This window comes from Cyanidioschyzon merolae, chromosome 16, assembly GCF_000091205.1.
Source record: "Cyanidioschyzon merolae strain 10D DNA, chromosome 16, complete genome".
NCBI classification, from domain to species: Eukaryota; Rhodophyta; class Bangiophyceae; order Cyanidiales; family Cyanidiaceae; genus Cyanidioschyzon; species Cyanidioschyzon merolae.
The window spans coordinates 597,180-620,178 of NC_010142.1; the positions used below are offsets into that span (position 1 = coordinate 597,180).

General features: G+C 55.5%; 6 protein-coding genes across 6 annotated transcripts, besides 5 other annotated features; 4 read left to right on the plus strand and 2 right to left on the minus strand.

Annotated features, from left to right (window-relative positions):
* Nucleotides 1–904: 904 nt before the first annotated feature.
* On the plus strand, nt 905–3,508 carry CYME_CMP236C (hypothetical protein; the record flags this gene model as incomplete). Its single annotated transcript, XM_005537833.1, has 1 exon — nt 905–3,508. The coding sequence occupies one exon, from the start codon at nt 905–907 to the stop codon at nt 3,506–3,508; it is 2,604 nt and encodes an 867-aa protein (XP_005537890.1).
* Nucleotides 3,509–3,644: 136 nt separating this feature from the next.
* On the minus strand, nt 3,645–4,706 carry CYME_CMP237C (similar to UDP N-acetylclucosamine transporter; the record flags this gene model as incomplete). Its single annotated transcript, XM_005537834.1, has 1 exon — nt 3,645–4,706. One exon carries the CDS (start codon nt 4,704–4,706, stop codon nt 3,645–3,647), a length of 1,062 nt encoding a protein of 353 aa, XP_005537891.1.
* Nucleotides 4,567–6,212: a sequence feature (possible transcribed region).
* CYME_CMP239C (14-3-3 protein) lies at nt 5,972–6,757 on the minus strand (the record flags this gene model as incomplete). Its single annotated transcript, XM_005537835.1, has 1 exon — nt 5,972–6,757. The coding sequence occupies one exon, from the start codon at nt 6,755–6,757 to the stop codon at nt 5,972–5,974; it is 786 nt and encodes a 261-aa protein (XP_005537892.1).
* A 3,122-nt stretch (nt 6,758–9,879) lies between these two features.
* Nucleotides 9,880–11,588: a sequence feature (possible transcribed region).
* CYME_CMP240C (retroelement) lies at nt 9,981–10,355 on the plus strand (the record flags this gene model as incomplete). Its single annotated transcript, XM_005537836.1, has 1 exon — nt 9,981–10,355. The coding sequence occupies one exon, from the start codon at nt 9,981–9,983 to the stop codon at nt 10,353–10,355; it is 375 nt and encodes a 124-aa protein (XP_005537893.1).
* Nucleotides 11,589–12,349: 761 nt separating the features above from the next.
* Nucleotides 12,350–14,576: a sequence feature (repetitive element).
* Nucleotides 13,393–15,621: a sequence feature (possible transcribed region).
* CYME_CMP244C (hypothetical protein, conserved) lies at nt 14,692–16,734 on the plus strand (the record flags this gene model as incomplete). The annotated part of the gene is made up of 1 exon (XM_005537837.1): nt 14,692–16,734. The coding sequence occupies one exon, from the start codon at nt 14,692–14,694 to the stop codon at nt 16,732–16,734; it is 2,043 nt and encodes a 680-aa protein (XP_005537894.1).
* Nucleotides 15,808–17,177: a sequence feature (possible transcribed region).
* Nucleotides 17,130–20,483, plus strand: CYME_CMP246C (hypothetical protein; the record flags this gene model as incomplete). Its single annotated transcript, XM_005537838.1, has 1 exon — nt 17,130–20,483. One exon carries the CDS (start codon nt 17,130–17,132, stop codon nt 20,481–20,483), a length of 3,354 nt encoding a protein of 1,117 aa, XP_005537895.1.
* Between the last annotated feature and the right edge of the window lie 2,516 nt (nt 20,484–22,999).

The window sequence follows — 22,999 nt, forward strand, 5'->3', positions numbered from 1 at the left end:
TTCGGTACATGGAATGGGGCGCGCTGCACGTGCCCCTGATCAGTGCTGGTGCGCTGGGGCGCAGCCTGCGACGCACCGGCACATCGCGCGCTGCGCCAACGCAAGACACGTGGCTAGTCGGGCAGGCCGCCGCTGGACGCATTCGCGTTTCGCATTCAGGCGAGGGATTGCCGCTGCACGGCCATGTCCAGCCTGAATTGCTGAAACCCGTTTGCAATCCGGATCTGCTGGAAACGGTTGCTGGTAACCAAAGGTATAATCGCTTTTAGAAGACACCGGGGCAGTACGGTTCCGCAGATGATACATGCGCGAGCGGAACCGAGCAGGATACAGAGCATCTTGTCGGCGCCAGGGCAAGGCTTGGGCAGACGACCCGTCCAAAAAAAGAGGTCACCGCGGACCGTGCCGAAAGGAACCTTTGCCCTGCCGCCGTGAATGCGGCTTCCGCCCCGCTGCCCAGCTGTGCACGCTTTACTCGAAAGCGCCACGAAATATGAACAACGACACCTTTGATATGAACTGCGAGGATGCATTCGCCGCTCAGATGCAGCGCTTCGCGATGAACCATGCGTGTCCGCGTCTGGCATCAGCGCCCGCTGAACATGCCCCGGACACGTGTACCTTGACGTATGCAGCATGCATCACGAATGCGTGCAGCAGCATGCATCGAAAGCGGTTCATGCATGCGAGAAAAAATTCTGGAGCATTATTTGGCGGGATTTTCTCAGTCTTTACGACGCTCTTGTTGTAAGGAGCACTGTTACTGGATTCATAAGCATCCTTCTAAAATCGAAGGCATCGACTCGCTCACTTCCGTCCACAATAGCCGCTGATTCAGGGCGATAGGATCCGTTTGGATCCAGCGAGTGGCACTGCAGCTGCTCGACGACCTGCGAGTCGGGAGATGAACGACTACAGGGCGCTGCTTCTGCGTCCATTGGTTGAAGCTGCTCCTCATGATGACGGCAACAGACGCGAGGAAGTTTCTGTTGCGCGACCGCGAGGCCTGCGCAACATCTGGGCCAGTGATGTGCAGCAAGAGTCCAATATGTTCCTCGTTACCTATGCGACATCCCTCGAAGATATCGCGGGGTTTTACTTCTATGCAGCGGCAACGAAGAGCAAAGATGAACCAGGACGCAAGTTACTGCTGGTACCGAATGTCAACCGAGCGGCGTATTGGCAATCCCTCATTGCAGAGATCGACGCACGCGAAGCGCAGCATCCAGAACTGACCATTGTTACGCCTGAGGGACTGAGCACGCCGCTCATCGCTCATACGAGCTTGCTGCTCGTTGATGGTGTCCACCTTGTGCTTGGCTTGCACGGAGACAGCTCTGAGCATTGCGCGGCTGGTGCCTCTGCCCGAAACCTCTCCGAAACAGTGGAGTTCGCAGATGCGATCACCAGATTGTTGTTCTATCATCCAGGGAAGCTACGTGTTTTCGCACAGATGGCCGGTCCTAGTTCAGCGCGAGCTCAAACAGAACTAGTCCCATTGCTCGCTCAGTGGTTGCGATGTTCATCGGTGCGTCACATTATTCCACAGACAACGACCCCGGAACCGAGCGCCGCTTTGGAGCGTGGTGCCCATCACTGGCCCTACACGATCATACCATTTGCGGTCCCGGTGGAGCACCAGCTCGATCATGTGATCGACCAGCGACGAGAATACCTTTACGAGGTGCTGGAGGCGCACACAGGCGTGTTTGATGGGAAGGAGCAGGCGCTCGTCTTGTGCCCAACCAAACGATCCACAGAGCGCACCCTTGCCGCCCTGGCGAGTAGGCTCGCACCTCAGGGCGCAGCATGCACTGCTCCAGTGCCGTCTCTGATTCTCAGTAACGTCCCTGAAGACTCTCGCATTAAACTGGAGACGCTGGGGTCGCTCCTGCGCAACACCGAAGCACAGCGACGAGCTCTCCTCGGTATTGGTACGCTGGAGCCAGATGCTGGCGACGAGGAAAGCAGCGCGTGGTCCAGCGCGTCGAAACCCGCAGCTCACAGCGATCGCGTGCTTCTGCAAGAGCTGTTCCGCAGTGGCGCACTCCGCATCGCCGCAATGGCCATTCGGAGCGTACGCGGCCGCAACGACAAACCTGAAGGCCCCGATGTTGCAGCGAGCGCCGGCCGAGGTGCGCGGAAATCGCCGTCAACATCGATGCAGTGTGCGGATACGGCGCATGCGGTCCAACCATTCGCTACAATCGAATACATAACACGAATTTTGGATGAAATGCACCGGTCTAAGCATGCGGTTGTTGTGGTGCTCAAGACCACGCACTGGTCGGGGTACCATGGCGAGCCAAAATCTTTCCAAGCGTCAGTGCTGCGGGCGCTCTCCCGCTGCATCTTTCGTGTCGCTGTCGAGCCGACTGGCGTCCTCGACAGAACGCGGCACTCGCAGGCTGCAATCATGCACGTTACGTGTCAAGCTCTGCATCGCTTGATGGTTTTCACGAGCCAAAGAAGCGCCCCCTGGGTCTACTTGCATGCGACCGGAAGGCTCTTCACCGGGGATAACCTCCCGGTAGGTGAACGCGCCGCTGAACATGAGGTAGACACCTCAGCCTGGTGGATACAGCACGTCGCCAGGACGGCTAGCCAAGGCTTGAGCTTTCGCTTGCTCCGCGAAATGAACTGCTGTGGAACACCACTGGTCGACGAAGCAGCAGCAGCAGAGTGGATGCGATACACGCTTCACGCCGCCCTGATGCATAGAGGGCAACGTACGGAGCAGGCCTCTAGACGCGGTCCCGATGCCCATGCGCGGGCCCTTGTCCGGCTGTTGGAGAACGCGGGTTGCATCCAAATGAGCGCTCCGGCGAGAACTTATGCCCTGACCATGCTCGGCCTGGCCGCTCTCAAATACCAGATCAGCCCTGAGTCCATTCTCGGCTTCATTCGTAGCGCGTATGGCAAACCTCGTTGTCTCGGTACATTCTCCTCAGACAACGCCGCGGAACATCGTCACTGCATCGGGATCGCCGCACCGCGGCCAACTGCACGAATCGTCTTCGATCCGCATCGCCATCAGCCACGATGTCGAGCTGTCATCGAACTCCTCTATTACGTATGCCATGCAGGTGCAGAGCGTGAGCTCCGGGATGCTGATATGGTACTGCACCAGATCAGAGATCGAGGTCTTCGGCCAGAGCAAGCCATTCCTTTCACACTCCATGAAATGAATCCGGCGCGCCTGCAAAAGGGCGAAGCGGTCTTTCTCGTTGTTCAGCTCTGGATGGCTACAGCTGAGCCACCGCATGCGAGAACGATCTTTGAGGCCGTTCTCGCCATGGTGCATTGCCTCTGCGCCGCGATCAGCGAGCGCCCTGCGCTCTATCGCCAAAGCATCATCGCGACGCTCGCTTCGTGGATGGAAAAGTTTCGCAACGGTGCTCATCACTGGGTGCGCGCTCCGAGTGATACGCCTCGAGCGCTTTTGGAGCAGTGCCTGATCGCATGGACCAGGTACACTCACGCACCGAAAGATGCTGATGCCCGTTGACCAAATACGGTGCTTAGAGGTCCACTCGGATGTCGATGTGCGTCAAACGAGCTTCCTCCTCGCGATCGCATGACCGGTTCGCATCATTGCTCGTTAGTCGAACACGGTGTTTCGCTTTGCACTTGGATGTCGATCTTCATAAAGCGAGATTCTTTCTCGGTATCTTATGGCTTCTTTGCACATCCGGGGAATCGTCTTGCGAGAGCGCATAGCCCAGCGTTCCTCCAAAGACGAGCAGCAAGGACATCCATTGGAAGCCGTGCATCTTCGTACCGAAAAGCTGCGCGCTTAGCAAAAAGTTCGCTAGTTTCCGGAGCGCGGTTACAAGCTGAACATAGAGGATGCTACGGCTGGTGACCTGCATCTGGATCACACTTCGCATACATAAATACTGTGTCATGGTGTTCACCATGAGAAGCAGCTCACCAGGAGTTCCGCCGCCAGCACCGGATAGCGGCACTGGTGCACGCCAGAGAAGTTTCATGTTTTTCACGAGGGATGCCTGCTCCATCTCCTGCGCCTGTATTAGAAAAAGCAGCACAGCCACCCAGTGCTGCATGCATAGCAGCTCTGACCTGGTAAGAGTATCGCCAGTAGCACCAGGTCTCGGGGCAATCAAAAGCTGTTGTAGTATCCCCATGACGGGTGAAAGGAAGCAGTTCACCACAAGCAGAAAGATACCTACCCAGAGGGAAGCCGATGCCCTGAGTGCATCCCGCCTCGACTGACTCAGTGTCCCGGTTGCCTGCAGGGCAAGAGCCGCCCACACCAGCCCAGCGGACACGAGAAGCACGCAAATATACTGCACTGCGGTGTAGCGTTTTCGCTGGAAAATCACGGATAGAATCAACGTCGCAACTAGCGTGCCGGCACGGGAGACGTGCACGAGCTGGATAGATACGCCCAGCTCAACAGAGAGGTTTATAAGGAACGCCGTTCCATAGAAAGTGAGAAAATAACCCATGAAGAGCGCCCACGTGCGAGGGCTGTGCAGGCGGTACCTCTGCTGCTGACGCCAGTGGGTGCGGAGCTCACGAGCCGCCTGCGGCGTCGTGAGTAGTGCAACGCCCAGCATTTGGACGAAGCTGATAAGCTGGCCTGCATCTCTCGCATATCGCACGCCTATCTCATAGGAGTACGCGTTCAACGAGCATGAGGTCAGCGTCCACCAAGCCGCGTGCAGCGCGTCACAGTTCATCGTGAGCGCGGAACCGTGCTGCGGAGAACAAGACCCTACAGTTTCGACTAGGAACGCGTTGCCCACGAAACCTATGCACCACTTGGTATTTTGCTGCAAACAATACAGCGGTTTGTCTTCGGACGGCGCTAGCTCCGTCAGTTGCGATGACGCGCAAAATATCTTTCGCAACACCAGCGATACTGGCAGGCAGTAGACGCTTTCGAGGTCAAATGGAATGCTGCCCACTGCTGTCTACGAGCATGGCACCCGAAAACTCGCCAGATGAGAGCTCCATGGTGCTCCGAACGTGTTGACGCTTTGCTTTCCGGAATTCGCGGTTGGTGTTCTGGACGCAGCCTCGGGACGTGGGTGCCACTGGTGCACGCTTGGATGCTAGTGCGCGCAGTTCGTGCACCGTGACGCTATGCTGGAATGTGTGATCATTGCGAACAGCTCATCTGGCTATCGATGAAAAACACCCACGCTCGCTGCGACACCTGCTTCCCGAGGAAGCACGTACGTGCTACAGCGGGTCCAAGTCATAGATTTCAGTGTTTTGATTTACGAGCATCCGGATTTCATTGCGTTTCACAAGTCCAGCAGTGCAATACGGTGGCGTCCTTGAGTTTCCAAACTGGTCGATGCTCTACTGCGCAGCGTTCCGAAATCCGTCTGAGCTGTGTTTCCAGCCCCAGTGGTCGCACATGCGAGCAAGTACATGCGCACAGGGTAAACGCTGTGTGCATTCACGTCGCGCGCTACATTAAGGGATTTTACGGCGGTAGCGACACAATCCCAGAGACAACATAACGCCGGGTAGGCATGGCATTTCTCCACAGACGCGCACACACTCAGCAGCAGCGGACGCGCGGGGATCGCTTCCGACGCATGCCGCTGTGTTCAAAACGGTGTGCGGGTGCGGCGGGTGCGGCGGCTGCGACACAAGTTCGTGCGCCAGGCAGACGCTGGTACCTGCACGCAAACAGAACTCAGGAAGCACCAAGGGCTCGTGCTGCCCTTTGCGTGCAGCACACCTGATCGATGCGCGTCCAGAGCGCATGACTTGCGCGCACAACACGAAGAGAGACCACAATCCACTGCGGACGTCATGGGAATGGCTTTAGAAAAAATGGTGTCATTTGAAGGCTCTGCTGATGCGTAGCATCGAGAATCTGGCCGGCGCCGGGCACTCCGCCGCGGAGGAACCAAGCTTTCCAGCATGCGTTCGTCGCCCTCCGTGGGCAGGCGGGTTCGAGCAAGGCGCTTGCACACAAGACATGCGGTTACGCCTTTGCTTCCCCTTCACCGTCACCCTCATTTCCACGAGCCTCTTCCTCATCGCCGCCGATATCCGAAGTCCAAAGGGTCAAATTGTCGCGCAAGAGCTGCATGATCAGAGTGCTATCCTTGTAAGACTCTTCGCTCAGTGTATCCAGCTCCGAAATGGCCTCGTCGAAAGCGTCCTTTGCTAGTTTGCAGGCGCGATCCGGAGAGTTCAAGATTTCGTAATAAAACACCGAGAAATTGAGTGCAAGGCCCAGGCGAATCGGGTGCGTCGGGGCCAGCTCCGTCATCGCGATATCCGTGGCGGCCCGGTACGCCTCCAGGCTCTTCTCCGCAGAAATCTTGCGATCCTGCTCTGAGCTGAACTCTGCGAGGTAACGATGGTAATCTCCCTCCATTTTCAGGTAGAACACTTTCGATTCACCCGTCTTGGCGCTCGGAATCAAATTATTCTTCAAGATTTCCAATATTTCTTTGCATATTTCCGCAAGTTCCGCCTCGATCTTCATACGGTATTCCCTATTGATTGCAACGTGCTCGGTGTTCCCCTTTGCTTCTTCTTTCTGTTCGATCGAGGAGATGATGCGCCACGACGCTCGCCGGGCCCCAATAACGTTCTTGTAAGCGACTGAGAGAAGGTTTCGTTCCTCTACCGTAAGCTCCGGAGTGTTCGCGTTCGTCTGCAGAGCAACCTGCCTCATCTGCTCAACCATCTCATCGTAACGCTCGGCTTGTTCCGCGAGCTTGGCGAGGTAAATTGCCTTCTCACGTGCTGCTTGATCCATCAAAAAAGCGTGGTACTTGCTTTCAAACAAAATCGTTCAGTGCCAGAACTTGGGGCAGAAGCTTTGGTCTATGGATAGATCGCTAGATCGGCTCGCTTCCGAAAAGACACTTTCTCACCCGGTTTGGTGCTAGACCTCTTGCCAGGTAGACGCGGTACGCTTGGAGGACGCGATAACGTCCCACAAGTGCAGCGCTTGCGCATGTTCTAGCGCGCACACCATGCAGACGGGCGGTCGTATAACCGCCCAGAATCGAACATACCGGACATCAGTAACGTTGCCGCGGTGCAAGCATCCCCACTGACCGGCTGGCCTGCAGCCGGCGATGATGCGCCAATTGAACGTGATCGCGCGTGTGCGGTTTACCTGCCCAGCCAGCCAGCCAGCCAGCCAGCCAGCCAGCCAGCCACCGCTACTTTATTTCGATGACAAAACGTTTACATTGACCATGGATACCTGATTTCCGGGTGGGTGTTCGTAATCGAAAAGGCGTCCATCATGATGCACCCTATCTCCAAGCTCCGTTACGTATACTTCCTCTAGGATGTAATGGTCGTTTCGTACGTTCAATCGTTCGTCAGGTGCCTGCCTTGCTGCACCCGCAATCGCAGCTATGCCGCTTGTGCAGATCCATCACGGAGGCAGAACGCCTTTGTCGCATCACTGAGGGTGTCTTAACGAGGCGTGATTCATTCAACAAGGGGTCGGAGTACGTGATCATTCTGAGAGCCTGCATGCTGCGCAGACAGACCTTGTACCTGCGGCAGCGGGAAGCGACGTACTAGGAGTCCACTGCGACCAGGGCGATGCCCAGACACGCAGCATACCCGCTCCGAGCCCCAAAATAACCTGCGTTTCGGACGAGTTGCTCAGGTCTCGCTAAAGCACTCGCCAACGGGGGAGAGTACGACGAATTAGCCTACCAGACTTGTCCGGCGCGCAGGACCTTCCGCCAATAAGGTAAACGTTCCACAGTATGAAAACCTTTTCCCTCTTTTACCGTTTATCGTAGTTGGGGAGAGAAACTGTCATCTCGTTGGCAATGACTCGTTTGTCTCTGCTCTTTGTTCCACGGCACTGATTTCGAACGGAATTGACAACAGCCGAAAGACACGGAGGGTCGCTGGAAAAAACATTGAAAGAAAACAAACCAGTCACAAACCATTTATCACAGAACAACTATCTTGAAGCCGCACACACCACGCCCGCCTAAGAGGTCTAGTTTTTCCGGAGAAGCTCTAAAAATGGGTTAACGCGGGGTGTTCGGGCGATAGGAAGGAAGCCCACGACAAGGTCCTTGACCGCAATGCACGGAGGCGCGGAGGCAGTAGCACCAGAAAATATGGACGAGAGTTCTGAGCAGTCATCCGCCCCTCCCGAAACAACGCTGTAGGTTCGGGCACAAATACTGGATCAATCCTTGAATTCGGGCTCAGTTTAACCCTCTACCTTGGGTACCTACCTCAACTTTGGAAACAATCTCGGCGGATGCTTTGGAAGACGGCTGGCAGTATGTTCGCGATCGATGCTGGAACAAACGACTTGCCCGCCTATGTGTTTGGGGAGCGGATGCGAAGCCGCTGAAAAGGTGGTTTGCAGACTGTTCCCAGTGATTGAGGGGAGCTTCACGCGTCCGGCAAGATAAAGGTCGCATTCGAATCGACCTTGACTAATGTACCTCTGATTCTATGCTAGCGCTGCGCCAAGCACTCAATGAACGACTGGAATGCGGGAGGCGCTGGTGGCATGTGCGTTCACACACCCCGTCGAGGGTACATCTAAATCGACAACGTATCTCTGGAGCACCGCAGCGTTACTCCTATTCCCTTGTGCGCTACGACTCTATAGGTTTCGCATCATGGAATATTTGCGGGATAGCCTCGGAATTGAGCTACGAAATATCGAATTACCAGTAGAGTAAAGAGGAACTTATACAAGTGGAGGACTCTGCGTTAGGAAAAGAGACCCAACCAGATGCGGAGAAGGAGGCAAAAAGTCCTCATGATCCACCTAGATGCAAAATAACCAGAGAAAGCAGCTCAGGAAAGAGCCCGAAGAAGAAGAAGACCAACAAGAAAAGACAGAAGAATAGAGAGAAGAACTCCTGAACGAGCCCATCATGAGTGATCCCCCGAAAGGGCACCCCAGCGGGAACTCAAGAGAGCCGTCGCCAAACCGAGTCACCTACTCACAGCGCTGACGATCCGAAAAGCCGTGCATGCAAATCTTTTGACCAATTGGCACGCGAGTATGTAGATGGGAATCAGAAGATTGCCAGAGAACTGGGACTGCTTGCACCAGAACGCAACAGTAGCAAGCCGCAGTACCTCAAACGACTTACCAAAACTCGGATTGATGAATGCCACCGACTCTATGAGATCGTCAACCGCACCGCCGTACGCGCCAACGCCGGAGACAAGGAAGCGAAGGCAGCGCTACCGGCGCTACAGGCGCAACATGAGGACGCTATCGAAAGAACGAAAAAACGTTCCAGAGAAGACAAACGAGAGGATCGAAACCGCAAAATCGCCTCCCTAGCGAAATCTATGCTAGAGAGCACCAACGAAGATGAGACCTGGCGCTCCATTCGATCGCGACTCGACCCACCAAAAAAGTGCTTGGGGCTCACACCAATTCTGTATAAGGAAGAGCTGAGGACGGAGAGTGCCTTAGTGAATGAGGCCTGGATAGACCACGGGACAGAGCTGCATGAAGACGCAACTGGGCACTGCCAAGACCCAATCTATTGGCACCAATATGCCGCAGAACTACCGCGCCTCGACCCGGTACCGGTATGGAACGACCCAATCTTCTGGCCTGAATCTGTCCGGACCCTCTTAAGGTCATGCAACCGCAAAACACCTGGCTTTAACGGTATCGCGGCGGAGTGGATGAAACTGGTGACCCCAAAAGACGGGACAACAGGGACACCGTCGATACCAGATGAACCTGACACAAGCTTAGGCAAACGCCTTGTGGAGCTCATCCAAGGCATGTTCGAAGAAGCGTACATCCCGGATGTATGGAGGACTGCCGAGGTCGTACCGATCCTCAAAAAGGACTCCCACATACACAGACATGAACAACTACCGGCCTATCGGCCTCATCCCGTCAATCATGAAGCTACTTTTGCGCCAACCTCACGAACCGGATCCAGAGGCGCCTCGAGGAACGCAAGTTCTTCGCCCCAGGGAGGGCTGGATTCCGGAGCCGCGAGGAGTGCATGAGCCATTTCCTGACCCTCACTGAAGTGGCGCAACGTCGCTTTATTCGTGACCGACAACCAACTTACGTATGCTTCATTGACTTCCAAAAGGCCTTTGACACGGTCCCGCACGAGGCTCCATTTCTGAAGATGGAACGAGCCGGAGTCTCCGGAAAGTGCTTGGCGTTCTTCAGTGCGCTCTATGCAGACTCGCGGATGCGCATCCGACTGGGCGACAGCTCAAGAACCCCTTCCAGAAGAATCCACCGTGGACTGCGACAGGGCGAGCGCGCATCCCCGCTCCTTTTCAACATCTTCATCAACGATCCGCTGAAAAACTGCAGACAATACGGGCTTGAGGTGCCGTGGATAGACTGTGGAGATGCCCGATGAGGAGCCCTCACATGGGAACCGCCTCGCAGGCCTTCTATTTGCGGACGATGTCGTGCTGTTGGCACCCGCCCCGGAAACACTTGCGGGTAGCATGGAACAAGTCAGCGACTGGGCCGATCGCTGGGAGATGAGCATAGGAGCATCGAAGTGCGGCGTCATGCTCATCCATGGAGACTCGCAGCGCATTCGCAATCGCTCGTGGCGGTTGCAGAATCAGGAAATTCCGATCGTGGAAAACTATCGCTACCTGGGGGTCGGTCTAACGCCGACGATCGACGAAAAGGCACACGTCGACGAGATGATCGCCAAGATGCATAGACGTACAGCGATCGCACGCCCATTCTTATCCGACCCCTCTATCTGCATAGCAATCCGTACGAGGGCACGAAGGATGTGTATCATCCAGCCTGCGACCTGGGGTGCTGAATGGTGCGGCATAAAGCACCCAAATGCCTCACGTCTGCAGACAGCCGCCAACAGGGCAATGCGACTCGTTGTTGTTGTTGGATGCTCAGTGCAGAGCAGAGCGACCAACCCGCTGACACTCGGACTTGAACTCCAAATACCCTCAATAGAAGCGATAGCAGCAGGCTGCCGGGCACGCATACGGGCCAAAAGGGTCCACCAAGCGCACCCGGTTCAGTCGGATTTTCATGCAGACCCCAACGCACCGCAAGAACACTTGGATGAAATCGACGCAGATTGGGCTGAAGCGCCTCTTAGACGAAAGCACGCTCCCTAATCGTTCCCCAGAAATGTAGCAGGCTCCCGTCGCCTCAAGCGAACCGTCCAAACAACAATATGGGAACGTAGACACGGAACAAGTCGTGCCAGTAACGCCGGCTTGACTCTCTACCGGAACTACAACCTAGCATACACATGCAAGTACTGGTGGGAGGCGCTGGAGTTCCCGGGACTTGCTCGAGGTACCCAGTGGCTCGCGAAAATCCACGTTGGTGGCTTCTGGCGACCATCACCGGCTCTAAGCCGTATAGGAACACTGGAATCGCACTGTCCCTGCTATCGAGACGAGACCCCTCGAGACGCTGACATATTTAGGCTTACAGTGCCCGCGCTGGAAGCAGGAGCGCAGCGAGCTCCTTGGCGGACAGCAGCAGCTGGACATCACCGTGATAGCAAAAGGCCGGACACTCACTTTGAGTGCAGCACTGGCAACTGATGGTCCGCTAACGGAGCCTCAGCGCTCATTAGTGGCGAACAAACTCACATGCTACCTTCTAGGCGGAAGGTCCAGCGAATCGGATGCGCACACGGGCCCAGTGCGCTTTCTGCGCCTACCCACTGTGGTGAGCGTCAAGCACAAACCCACATTGCCAACCGACAACAACGCATTCCATGCATGATCACGAAGGAGAGAGGCGGCTCCCAGGATATATCCTAACAGTCAAGTTTCTCCAGCGTGTCGTGCAGCGAAGACAAGCCTGCATCCCCAGACTGTACGAGCACAAACTGACGACGAGACCCGATTCTACGTCGGGTGAACCACACCTCGAGCCGATGCCCTCTGGGGTATAGAAAAGCAGTTCTAGCTCGATGAACTATCTGCTCCAGCATTTAAGGTGCAAAGGCGGATACGGAACGGCAGGTACGAGGCACACCCGATAGGACTTATGAAACGACCAGAATATCCGAGAAGAAGTATAGGTAATGGAACTTGGAAGTAGGCTGTTTGATGGATAATTCACCGCACATTGGAAAACACAAAAAAGTAAGAAAAGAAAAATGCGCATAGTCGGAGAACGCTGGCCAAAGGAAACGTTTTGTTAATGAAAAAAATGCCGCCGTTGAAGGAAAACGTGATCTTGATATCTAGCATGTAGCTCTAATGTAAAAGTTGTATTTTCGTTAACTTCATAGCCAAGTATAGTTTTCAGTTCATTTGAGTTTCAAACCTCAAACATGTGTATTCAATTGTTTTGTCGCAGTATATAACAGAAGCGTTCCAGGAGCTTTCTTTTTCAAAAAAAAAACTAAAAAAGGAAAGTTATGAAAAAGCAAGTCGACGATCCTGGAGGCCGAGGGTCGCCGGCTGCCAGAAAAAAAACAAAAAACAGTGCCAAGTCCAGAAGAAAAGGAAAAGAAGAAGGACCAAAGGGGGAAGGGGGGAGACTCTACGTCGAAGGATGCAAGAAAGACGAATGTACGACGAGATGGTGGTGAAAACCTTTCTTCATGGCCATATCAAGGATCCCTACAGGGAAAAGTTGCAAGACGCTATCAGAAACCGTGTCGACTCGTACTCCAAGAGTATTGTCAAGGCGTCGTCAGGACTGATGCATTTGGTACGGGAGATGTATCGCGACGTGACGCACATGGAAACGGTGGAGATTCCGGACGAGTTTTTCGATAAGAAGTTTATTCGTCAGCTGATGCTTGGTACAGAGGAAGCGCGGAGGGAAAATGTATGAGTGCATGCCCTCCACGAAAAACATCCCTTTTACAGCTTCAACGGTACTCGATACAAGGGTGACCGGGATATTTACAGCTATGGGGCGATGAAGTACCTCACGAATCTGAAGAATCCTTTGACAGTGAACCTCGAACGTTTCATGATACGCGCCGTGTTTGCACTCGATCCCGGGCATCTCTCCCAAAGGGATATGGGCGATTACCAATGGCATCACGAACAATCGCCGGCGTGTAGATGGGATCGAATTTGTCGACAAGAAGGCGTCAAAAGAGATCACGAATGAAGCTTCTGTTATCCGTGCGGCTATACAAGTGCACCGTGCAGTTTTGGGGCTGGCGAATCCGACAGACAAGATATCAGAGTTGAAAAAAGATAAGGAAAGATACGATCGTCTCGTCCTACGGTATTTTGTGTTTTTGGACCGAGAGCTCGATCGCAAAGCGGAGATGAAGCTGAGCGAGGAAAAAAATGAAGAATGGGAGAGACGGAAGGCGTTCCTAATGGGCGAGCGCTTCAACGTGGTTCCGTTGGGCAACATCAAGTCACATTTTGTGACTATCGACTCCGGCGTCCTTTACGGCATCATGACTGAGACCAGTCCCGAGTTCGATGTAAGGAGCACAGAGATCACCGCCGAAACCCGCGAGACGTACTGGAAGAATATCTTCAATTTCAAAGGGCTCAAAGTCAGCAAGAAAAAGGAATTCACTGGGTTGATCGAAAGCGATGGAGTAGCCATGTGTGTACACTATCTGCGGTTGTTGAAAGATCGTCCAGTTCTGCCCTCGGCTTCGCGCTCGGCGAAACATGAAGAAAACAAACAAGCGGATCCTGCGACGCAGAAAGTGCAGGAAAACGACTTTGTCGTTGGCGCGGACCCCGGAAACACAAATATCATATCCATCGCTGTATCCAAGCTTGCGGACGATGGTTCTGACGGTAACTTGCGTCAGAAACACATGCGTCTTCTGAGGTTCTCGAGCGCAAGAGACTAAAGAGAATCCGGAATAATGAATGTGCGGAAGAAAATTGAGACATGGAATGCAGGAATAAAGGACCACTTGGAAGCTATGAGCGAGGTGACGAGCCGAGGAGCGGGCTTTCAAGCTTTTCTGAAATTCATGAAAGTTCGCGTTGCTCATTGGGAGGCGCTGTGGGAGGAGTATACAAAGCCTCGGTGGGCTCGTCTGCGTATGAATCTATACTGTGGGAAGCAGCGGGCGTTCGCGAACTTTTTCAATCAGTTGAGCGCCCTGAAGGTGGATGTGAGTCAGAGGCTCGTCGTAGCATACGGAGCAGGGCGCTGGAAGACCCAAAAAGGGTGTACACCAGCTCCAACGACGAGAGCGCACAAGGAGTGTGCACGGCGTTTCGTAACGATACCTGTAGATGAGTTTCGAACATCGTATACACACCACGAGCTGGATTGTACACTTCAGAGGGTCGAGATGGAAAAGTGCCAGAGGAGCCCTGAAGATATAATAAAGTATGGACCGCTGACGGAGGAGCAAATGGAAAGGAGGGCAAAAGTTCGGCGACTACTTGCATTAGTAAGTACAACCAATCATGGCAAGAAACGTATGGAATTCGTGAATCGTGACTTTGATGCCGCCATCAATATCAGGAAATGTGCGGTACTGGAGACGAGAGCTCCAGAGTGGACAAGAGAGAACTTTAATGGACAACCTCTCAAAGTCGAACTATATAAGAAAAAATTGAAACTAGTAGTAGGTGGACGTTCCAAACAAACTAGGAGGCGTCTGCACGTCAGTTGGAGACGATTTGTCTAAGGCGCGTTTGCCGCCACTACGGTACACTGCTGGCAGCAACGTTTTTCATTTGAAAAACGTTTGGCGGCGAGCTGCTCATTTCCCACGGGCAGACACCTAAAGCGGGTCATCTGGTATGCTGATGCAGTCAGACACGCCTGTCTCGAAGAGAAGAGATGTCGAAGCTTGTGACACGTTGACAACGGCCGGTGAGGACGCGGACTCGAACGCGCTTCAAGTAGTTTTACAGGGGCGAGCTGCCGGCTATACGTGGTCTGACCGTCGAACAGCGCTTGATCGCCTCTGCGAAAGTCTGAAAACGACGACAGCACTGGCGTGGCTGTCTAGGTTTCCCGAGCTGTTCGCGGTGGAGGGCGCTGGGCGTCTCGGTGTGGCCCTGTGCCAGCACGCAGAGGAACTGCGTCCGTCTATTGTGGCGAGTGCGTGTCGCCTTGTTCACCAGATAGCGGCATCCTTACAACAGTGCATAGAGACCGTTGACAGCGGCCGTCGTTGTCATGTTGAGGCATGGGCTCGCACGTTCCACGCTCGTGTGCACCAGGGCGTCTACAGCGCGGTGACAGCGCACGTCACGAGCGCGACTGCAGTCGCACACGCCGCGTTGGAGGCGCTGAATGAGCTGGCAGTGAAAGTGGATGAAGAGCGTTGCTCCGTCGAGCGCGATGAACACGAACAGCAACAGGTCCAACGAGCGGACGCTGGTGAAACGTCACCACAAGTAGAGGAGCTTCAGACGGACATGACAGGCGCTAGCTGCAGTCACGCTCGTGCGACCATGCTCTCGGGTGACAGGAAAAAAGCCACGAGTGAGGAAACGGATGCATCCGCAAAACTCAGCCCACAACTCGAGCTTGAAGCTGATCTAGAGCATTGGGCAGCGCCGCTGGCAGCCAATGCTAGCAGCGTCCTCGACTATTCCTTGTCCGTACGCAAGCATATCTCACTCGTTTCAAGGAACGAGAGGAACGCTTCCCTGGATTGTCCCAGGACGGGTTCACCCGTAGGCTCGCACGAGAATGCTCTGTCTACCACAAGTGCGGCTTCTGCAGACAAAGAGAATACCGAGGCAGGCGGCACGCGAGACAACGGCAGCCGAACGGCGCTCGCCCTGCGCAGTGCACCACCAGCCGTGCACAGGCCTGAAACGGCATCAAATGCGCCACTGAATAAGACCGAGGCCGACGCTGCGCTCGTTGAAAAGAACCGAGAACTGACTGCGATTCTACAACAGTATGAGGCGACTTTAGAAACGTTGATTCAGAGCGAAACCGAGTCGCAGGCTTGCAGTGTTCGCACCAAACTCCTTAACCTGGACACGGAGAACAATCAGTTGAAGGCTGATCTGCTCACATGTACGGAAGCTTTCGAACAGCTTCGTTCAAGGTATCGAGATTTGAAAGAAAAGCTTCAAGTCGCTCAGGAAAATGAGCGACGAGCGACTGCCATCGCCCAGACAGCCTCCGAAAGAATGGACGAAATGGAGCGATACCTTCGGGAATTCAAGCACCATGCCGAACAGAAACTGACGCAGGCTTTTCAGCTGGTTAGCCAGAGCAAAAACGACGTGATGACCAGGGACGCCACCATTACGTCTTTGGAAAAGGCCCTTGAAGCCAAGCGTACGGAATGCGCAGAGAAAGACGCCGCTATCAGCGAAGCCATGCACATGTACCGTCGAGCGGAGAGCTCGCAAGAGCAACTGCAGGCGCGTATCGTAGCTCTTGAAAACGAGATGCAAGCGCTGCGCTCCAGGGCTCAAACTGCCGAATCCGAACTGGAGGTGTTGCGTTCGGAACTCGCAGTCAGTGGGCCCAGTAACCTGCTAGGTGATGCGAGTGCCCCGCTGGGACCCCAGCTGGAGGAACTCCGCTCCGCGCTGGCAGCTGCACGTTCCAGGGAAGAAACGCTCCAGCGCGAACTCAAAAGGCTCAATAATGAAAACCAGAGCCTCAAAGCGCGCACCTATGATCATCTGCAGACCATCGAGTCGCTCCGTGCTGAACTGCAGCGGCCAAAGCCAGTTCCAACCCCAGCCCTTGGCATAGACGCTGCGGAGGTTGAGCGTTTGCGCGACGAGAACGAGGAGCTGCACCAGCTCTGTAACACCCTTCTGGAGAAACTAGAAGCGCTCGAAGCGAGAACTTCTGCAGCGCACTAGACATCCTCGCTCGTGCTGTACGTGCAAGCGTGCCCTCCGTTTCAGGATAGTCAGATTCTCTCCCAGGGGTTTACCACACAAACCTGCCCTGCAACACAAGCGTTTTTGCTTGAGCATCGTTCGAGTCTAGCTGGATAGAGCCCAGTCTTCGGGCTGCAGCGTGCAGCCAAAGAGGTCTGCTTTCAGCTGGCTGCCTTGGTGGAACTTGGTTGCCGGGAAAACGTCGCGGTAGGGAACGGCGTAAACGGCCAGGGCTCTGGCCTCGTTACCTCGAAGCCGCACGAACGGGTAACTTTGGAAGCAGCTGTCCAAAAGCCAGATCAGGCAACGGCGCCACTGTACTTGTTCTTCGGAGTAAATGGCTCGTCAGCAATTCGCATAAAAAGGTGATCTGTATGGTGCACTCGCCACTCCCTGGTTCATACAAAACCTTTTCCACCGCTGATGAGAAAAGGCGCGTTCCGAATCAGCGCCCTATTCGAAAACACCGCGGATGGAGGATTCGAGCGTTGTCGCGCAACGCGTTTCGCAACTTACCAGCGTCTCGCTTGAGTACTCCAATGACGGACTGGAAGCAATGGAAGGTGCGAGAACTGAAGCAGTACCTGTTGGAGCACGACCCCTCTGCCATGCCTGCTCAGCAGCGTCCAACCAAAGCCGAGCTCGTGGAAGCAGTAGAGCAGGTGCACCAGCGGCTGCAACGGCGCCAGAAAACGAAGCAGAATCCGCCACGAGCGCTGCCGAAAGAAGAGGCACGGGAACCACGACGACCAGGACCACGACCACGACAGTCAGCTCTTGGAGACGAAAGAAAGCTACCTACTACTCGTGCGCCGAGAACGCCCAAAAAAGCCGAACGACAGCAACAGGACTCAAACAGGGGTGTGGGCAAGTCGGAGGCCCCCGAGCGACCCTCTAGCTCGGAGAGTGTCACCGCAACGTCAAGAAAAACACGCCAGAAGCGAAGCGCTCGAAAGACGGAAGCTGTCCAAGGATCTTCTGGTGTGGACGGCTCGAGTTCTGGGAGGAAACGAGTGCGGCGCTCACCGCTGCGCGGCGAGGAGGCTCGGCGCCGACTCGTCGGGGACGATATTCCCGAGGATCGCTCTCCAGACGGCGGGGCTTGGGCAGAATCCCAACATCCACTTCTCTGGAGTGTGCGTCCAAGGTCAGAGGCGCAGCTTTCACCTGCGTCGCTGATCCAGGACCTGCGCAGAAGGCCTTTCTCTGCAAACGCCACATCGACGCGTACATCCAGTCCCGACCGACATCGTAGCGCGAGTCCACGAGCTTCATCAACCTGGCAGGACACTACGCGCGAATTTCGCCCAACGAAGCAAGGTCGATCGCCGAGTCCTACCGTCTCTGCATCGAATGGTGCAGGGCCGAGTACGTCGAGCGGGCTCGGACTCCGGGAAGCGTTACGCGACGTGCTTAGCATGGTGAAGTCGCATGATCAATTAGAACCGATGGAATATGTCGAGTACCCTGAGCAGGTGCTGCCTGCTGAAGCGGAGTCTCACGCGCGTTGGCACGCCTTGACACATCAGGTTTCAGCAGTAACACCGGAAGCTGGCGATGGAGCATCGCGATCCTCACTGCATTCGTCGCCCGTTGCAGGTCGTGATGTGCCGTGGTTGCGTCAACCGCGCAACGCGGCTGCTCAGACAAAGGAGGCGTCTCGGATAACTTTATTGCGTGATACCTGTGACCCATTGGCGCAGTCGCAGCACATGCCCCCGAGAGAGGACGTTGTCGCCCTCTCGACTGGTAGCCCAGGCGAGCTCACGTCGGGCGGTACACTGGCTGGCACCCGATCGACTCCGACGCGAGCATACACTGTTCAACAGGATGAAGCAGCCTCGGGATTCATGACAGGTTCAATGGAAGGTACGAGACTGGCATCGCTCCATGAGCAAGTTAGCGCAGTGCTCGAGCGTATACGCGCCGAGCAAGCAAACCTCGTATCTGGACCAGAGGCCGCCACCAGTACAGCGCTGAGTCGAAACGCGGATAGCTTGGCGACGGACGCTCTGCATCAGCGTCTCGGCGACAGCGGAGCAGCAGCTCCAGCGGTAGCTTCCTTGGAGAACAGGTCGCCTGGAGGGAGCGCAGCGGCGCTGACTCGAGGCACCCTCACTGTCGCCCCAGAGCCGCCGTTTGCGCAGAGCCCGCTGCAAGCGTTTCGTACCTTGCGGCAAAATCGCGAGCGAATGCCCGTCAGCAGTGCAGCAACATTGACGGGCTCCTTGCGCGGACGACCTGTACATCCTCTGGAACAGCGTTCAGGCGACAGCGCTGAACGGTCGACCTCAGCCACGACGACGGATCCTACTCGATCACCGGGAGCGTTCCATGCCTCCTGGTCGCTGCCGTCGACAGACGCTCATTCAGGAGACCAGCCGTCTATCTCGGAGTCACAGAGGTATCTTGCGCGACCTGAGACGCATGCAGCGGTGCAGGAAACGAGCGCGGGCACTCCTGGGAATGCTTCACGCGTCTCGAGACGGGATCCAGCCTTGCTGGGCAACCGCGCACTCGAACACCGTCACTGGCTCCGTAGCCACTGGAGAGTGCTCGTAGCGCTCTGTCTCCTTCTCTGGTTTGCCGTTCGCATATATCTCGTCTTGCCATCGATTCCCTTTTGTGATTCATCAGAGTCAGGTTCTGGCCCTGTGCTTGGATGTCGTCCGTGCCCCGAGCACGGCATCTGTGTCGGCGGTGTGCTTACCTGCCGAGACGGCTACGTCGTGCTCGGCAGTACATGCGCGCCTGACCGCGACCTCAACCGTTATGCGCACATCATTCAGGGGCAAGTCCACCGCCTGCTCGGCGAATCCGCGGGTCGCTACCGCTGTGGTGAACGGGCCATACGTTGGAAATGGACCGAACGAGAACTGCGCGAAGCACTGGAGCAGCATCCGTATATGGAGCGCCTCGTTCGAAGCAGCAAGTGGAAGGCTGCTTTTCGCCGTGCGCTGGATACGTTAGATGATCCCGTGGTGAAGCAGCCGCGCAGCGCGCATGACACAGTGCATAGGAGTCCGCGCTCCGTGGATGACGCGAACGACACCGTTCCTGCGGAAGCGTTTCAAAGAGGCGGCGCAGCGGAACGCCCGCTCCTCGCGGATGACTCTGGCACAAACAGCAACAGCAACAGCAACATCAGCCCGAATATGGCCAGCAATGAGTCTATGCAACCCGATTCTGATGCCACGCAAACAGGGCAACTTGCTGACGATGAGCTACTACTCTACTGGAGCACCGATGCACAGCGGCCGATGTGGTGTCGCCTCTGGCAACTCACAGAAGCGCATCTTGGGAGTCTGATCTGGTTAGGGAGCATCACAGCCGTGACACTGATGTTCGCTACGACTTTGAGACGAAAGCGACTACGCCAGCGACAGATTCGGAGCCTCCAACAAGCCGTTCATGGTCGTCTCCAGGAGCAGAAACGATCATACCTTGTGGCGCTGCAGCGGGGGCGCGCCGATGTCGTGACCCCGTTTCTCATCGATGTGCACCTGCGGGATGAACTTCTCGGCGACATTGCGAACATTTACGACCGTCAACGCTTGTGGGAGGGGGTGAGTGCTCGCGCGCGGACCGACTCTCGCTTGCAGCTTCGCTCGGAGACGTTTACTGACGGCCGCCGCGCCCTCGTCTGGGAATGGACGGGGCCGCTGGGCTCCGCAGAGAACGCTGCACCGCATCTGGTGCTTTCAGGCGGCACCACAAGTGTCGAATAGGCGTCTTTGCACGTGCCCGAACGCAACGTCGCACTGTCCGGAAGCGATTCCGCTCGTCATACTCGAATCGTATCGGTACTGGCGAACGCTAACTTGTGCTACGCGCTGCGCTCAGCAACTCGACGAGGCAGCGTGCATGAAGCGACCGGTATCGCTGGTATTCGCAACATTGGGGCATGCTGCGGCCTGGACTGTACGATGCATCCATAACCTGAAATTGTATGATGGAAGCGTGCAGTGCTCCGGACGCCTGGCCAAGGCATCGGACCTGCTATCTGATGCGCTTGCTGCACAACGTCGACAGCAGGTGCATGTGCCGATATCAGCAGCAGCAGCAGCAGGAGTAGTAGCAGGAGTAGCAGTGTTCGTAATAATGATGACGTAAAATTGCCCGCTTGCGTTCTATCGGGGATCGCGGGCACTGACCGGGTGCAACGTCACGTTGAAGCGGCTGTAGCGGTGTCTACGCTTTGCCTTGGCGTCTTGCGGACGCCATGAAGAGGATGCGCCTGCGGCCTTGCTGACGCCTCCACAAACGCTACCGGTTGTCAGGGAGTGAAAGTCGGTCTCGGCACGGGTGCGCTGACGCTGCGCGGAGGATGCTTTCCGCACTGGACGCGATGCATACAGGTGCGAGCACCCAGGGACACGAGGCAGCACCCGGGAAATTTGGTCTCGGGTTTTATGTGACCCGATGGCTCCAGTGGCGCTTACAGGACATTCGGGTGTCGGATAGGTACGATCCATCTCTGCAGCCGCGTCGAATACAAATGGAACACTGAACTGGCCGCTCTGTTCCTGCTTTACGATTCGTTCCGAAATTGGAGTTGATGTACAACCAGCATATGTAACATGGAGCGATAAGGCCAAACGGGTTCATGTGTACTTTTCGTATGTTGGTCGTCTTTTGGGAGCTGCTGCCTCGAGGCGTTGCCGTTTGAAATCTTTACCTCACCGACATCAGGATGATGCGCGACGACTCCGAACCAGGCTGCGCAACATAACCGATATCAATATCCAATGCATAGGCACGAGCTCGCAAGCATCTCCCTTGGTGTGTAGCGTGCTCAAATAACGCATGCGTCGAGTTACGATCTATATGCTTTCAAGAAATATTCGTGAGCACAAGAATTCGCGACGCTGGACTGAACACGGGAAAAATCGACGTTCGTCGGTTGACGATTTTTGAGCAAGTTCATGGGAAAAGTTCACTGGACTCGTCACGCCAAATAATCTGGTGCATTCCGAAAACAAGTATTCATTCATTTCTAGCCAACGACAAAACGGCATTCGAGCCCACCGTGGTGCCTTTCATCGGATATGCACCTAGTGTCTAGCGTCTCTTCAGTTTGCACGCAAATCGGTCTTGGACTTGAATCCTCGTAGCGATCGGGTCTCCAGTGAGGCGTGCGACACTACATCACAGGAAAGGAGTGTACACAAGTCGAAATGGTTGGGCTTGTTCTCGATCCTGGAGTTCGCTTTCGGGACTTGCTCGATCGTGGACAACAACATCGCATTCCGTGGACCACTTTGTCGAATAGAAAAGCGCGCGCATTTGCACCTCCAGCGGGCAGCGTACGCTCCAAGCGGATCGCCCTGCCAAAGCACCTGATCATAGGATACGACACACCGGGGAGCGGGGCGGGGCGGGGCGGGGCGGGGTATCGACACGAGCCTCCTGTACCCGTCACGGGCATCGACCACGTGATGAAGCAAGCGTTGAAGCGCCACAGGGACACGCTCGGTAGAAGAGGGTGCGGTGAGCGTATCGGAACACCTGACCACAGCCAAGTGGCGTTGATGTGAAGGGCGCACAGCTGCTGTATGCAGAGGAAAAGATGCAACTGTCGAGCGAGGCGTAGATCGCAACCTCCCTCGGTGCTTCAAATGAATCAGCAATGAATGGAAGCATTCGAAATGATGGCTTGAGTGCTGCCATCATCATCGTTCAATTGCCGACATCTGAGCTGGAGGGAAAGCAACGACTGACGTATTGAAGGCGTTAGATACGCGTGAGCGAAAATTATCAATCGTAGGAAAAACCCGCAGAGGCTGATGTGGATGGCGTTGGGATGCTGCCGAAGCGCTAGCGCGAACACCGGTGTTGTCGGGCCCGTTCCGTGTTTTTTTTGCTGGCTCTCGTGTCGCAGACGCAGTCTGAGAGCCGCAGCGGGGCTTACTTTGGCACTCCGGGTGCTGCAGGAAAATATCGGTTTATAGGGAGGACTAGATCAGTCATTCAATGCGACTGGCGGCGTAGAGGGCGCGCGCCCGATGTATCCGGATTCGCCCGGGATGCTCCTCGTGGAGTAGAGACCTGGCAACCGGAAAGCCACAGATCGTACACTCGGATCAGGGGAATTTGGGTGAGGGTGCCACGGCCTGTGGATTCGGCGGCGAGAAGCCTAGGTTCATGGGGGCTCGAGTAAAACGGCTACCGGCCTGTTTGACGAGTCGGACACGGAGTGGTCTTCCTTCAATCACCATCATCATCGGGGCGATATCCTGCAGTC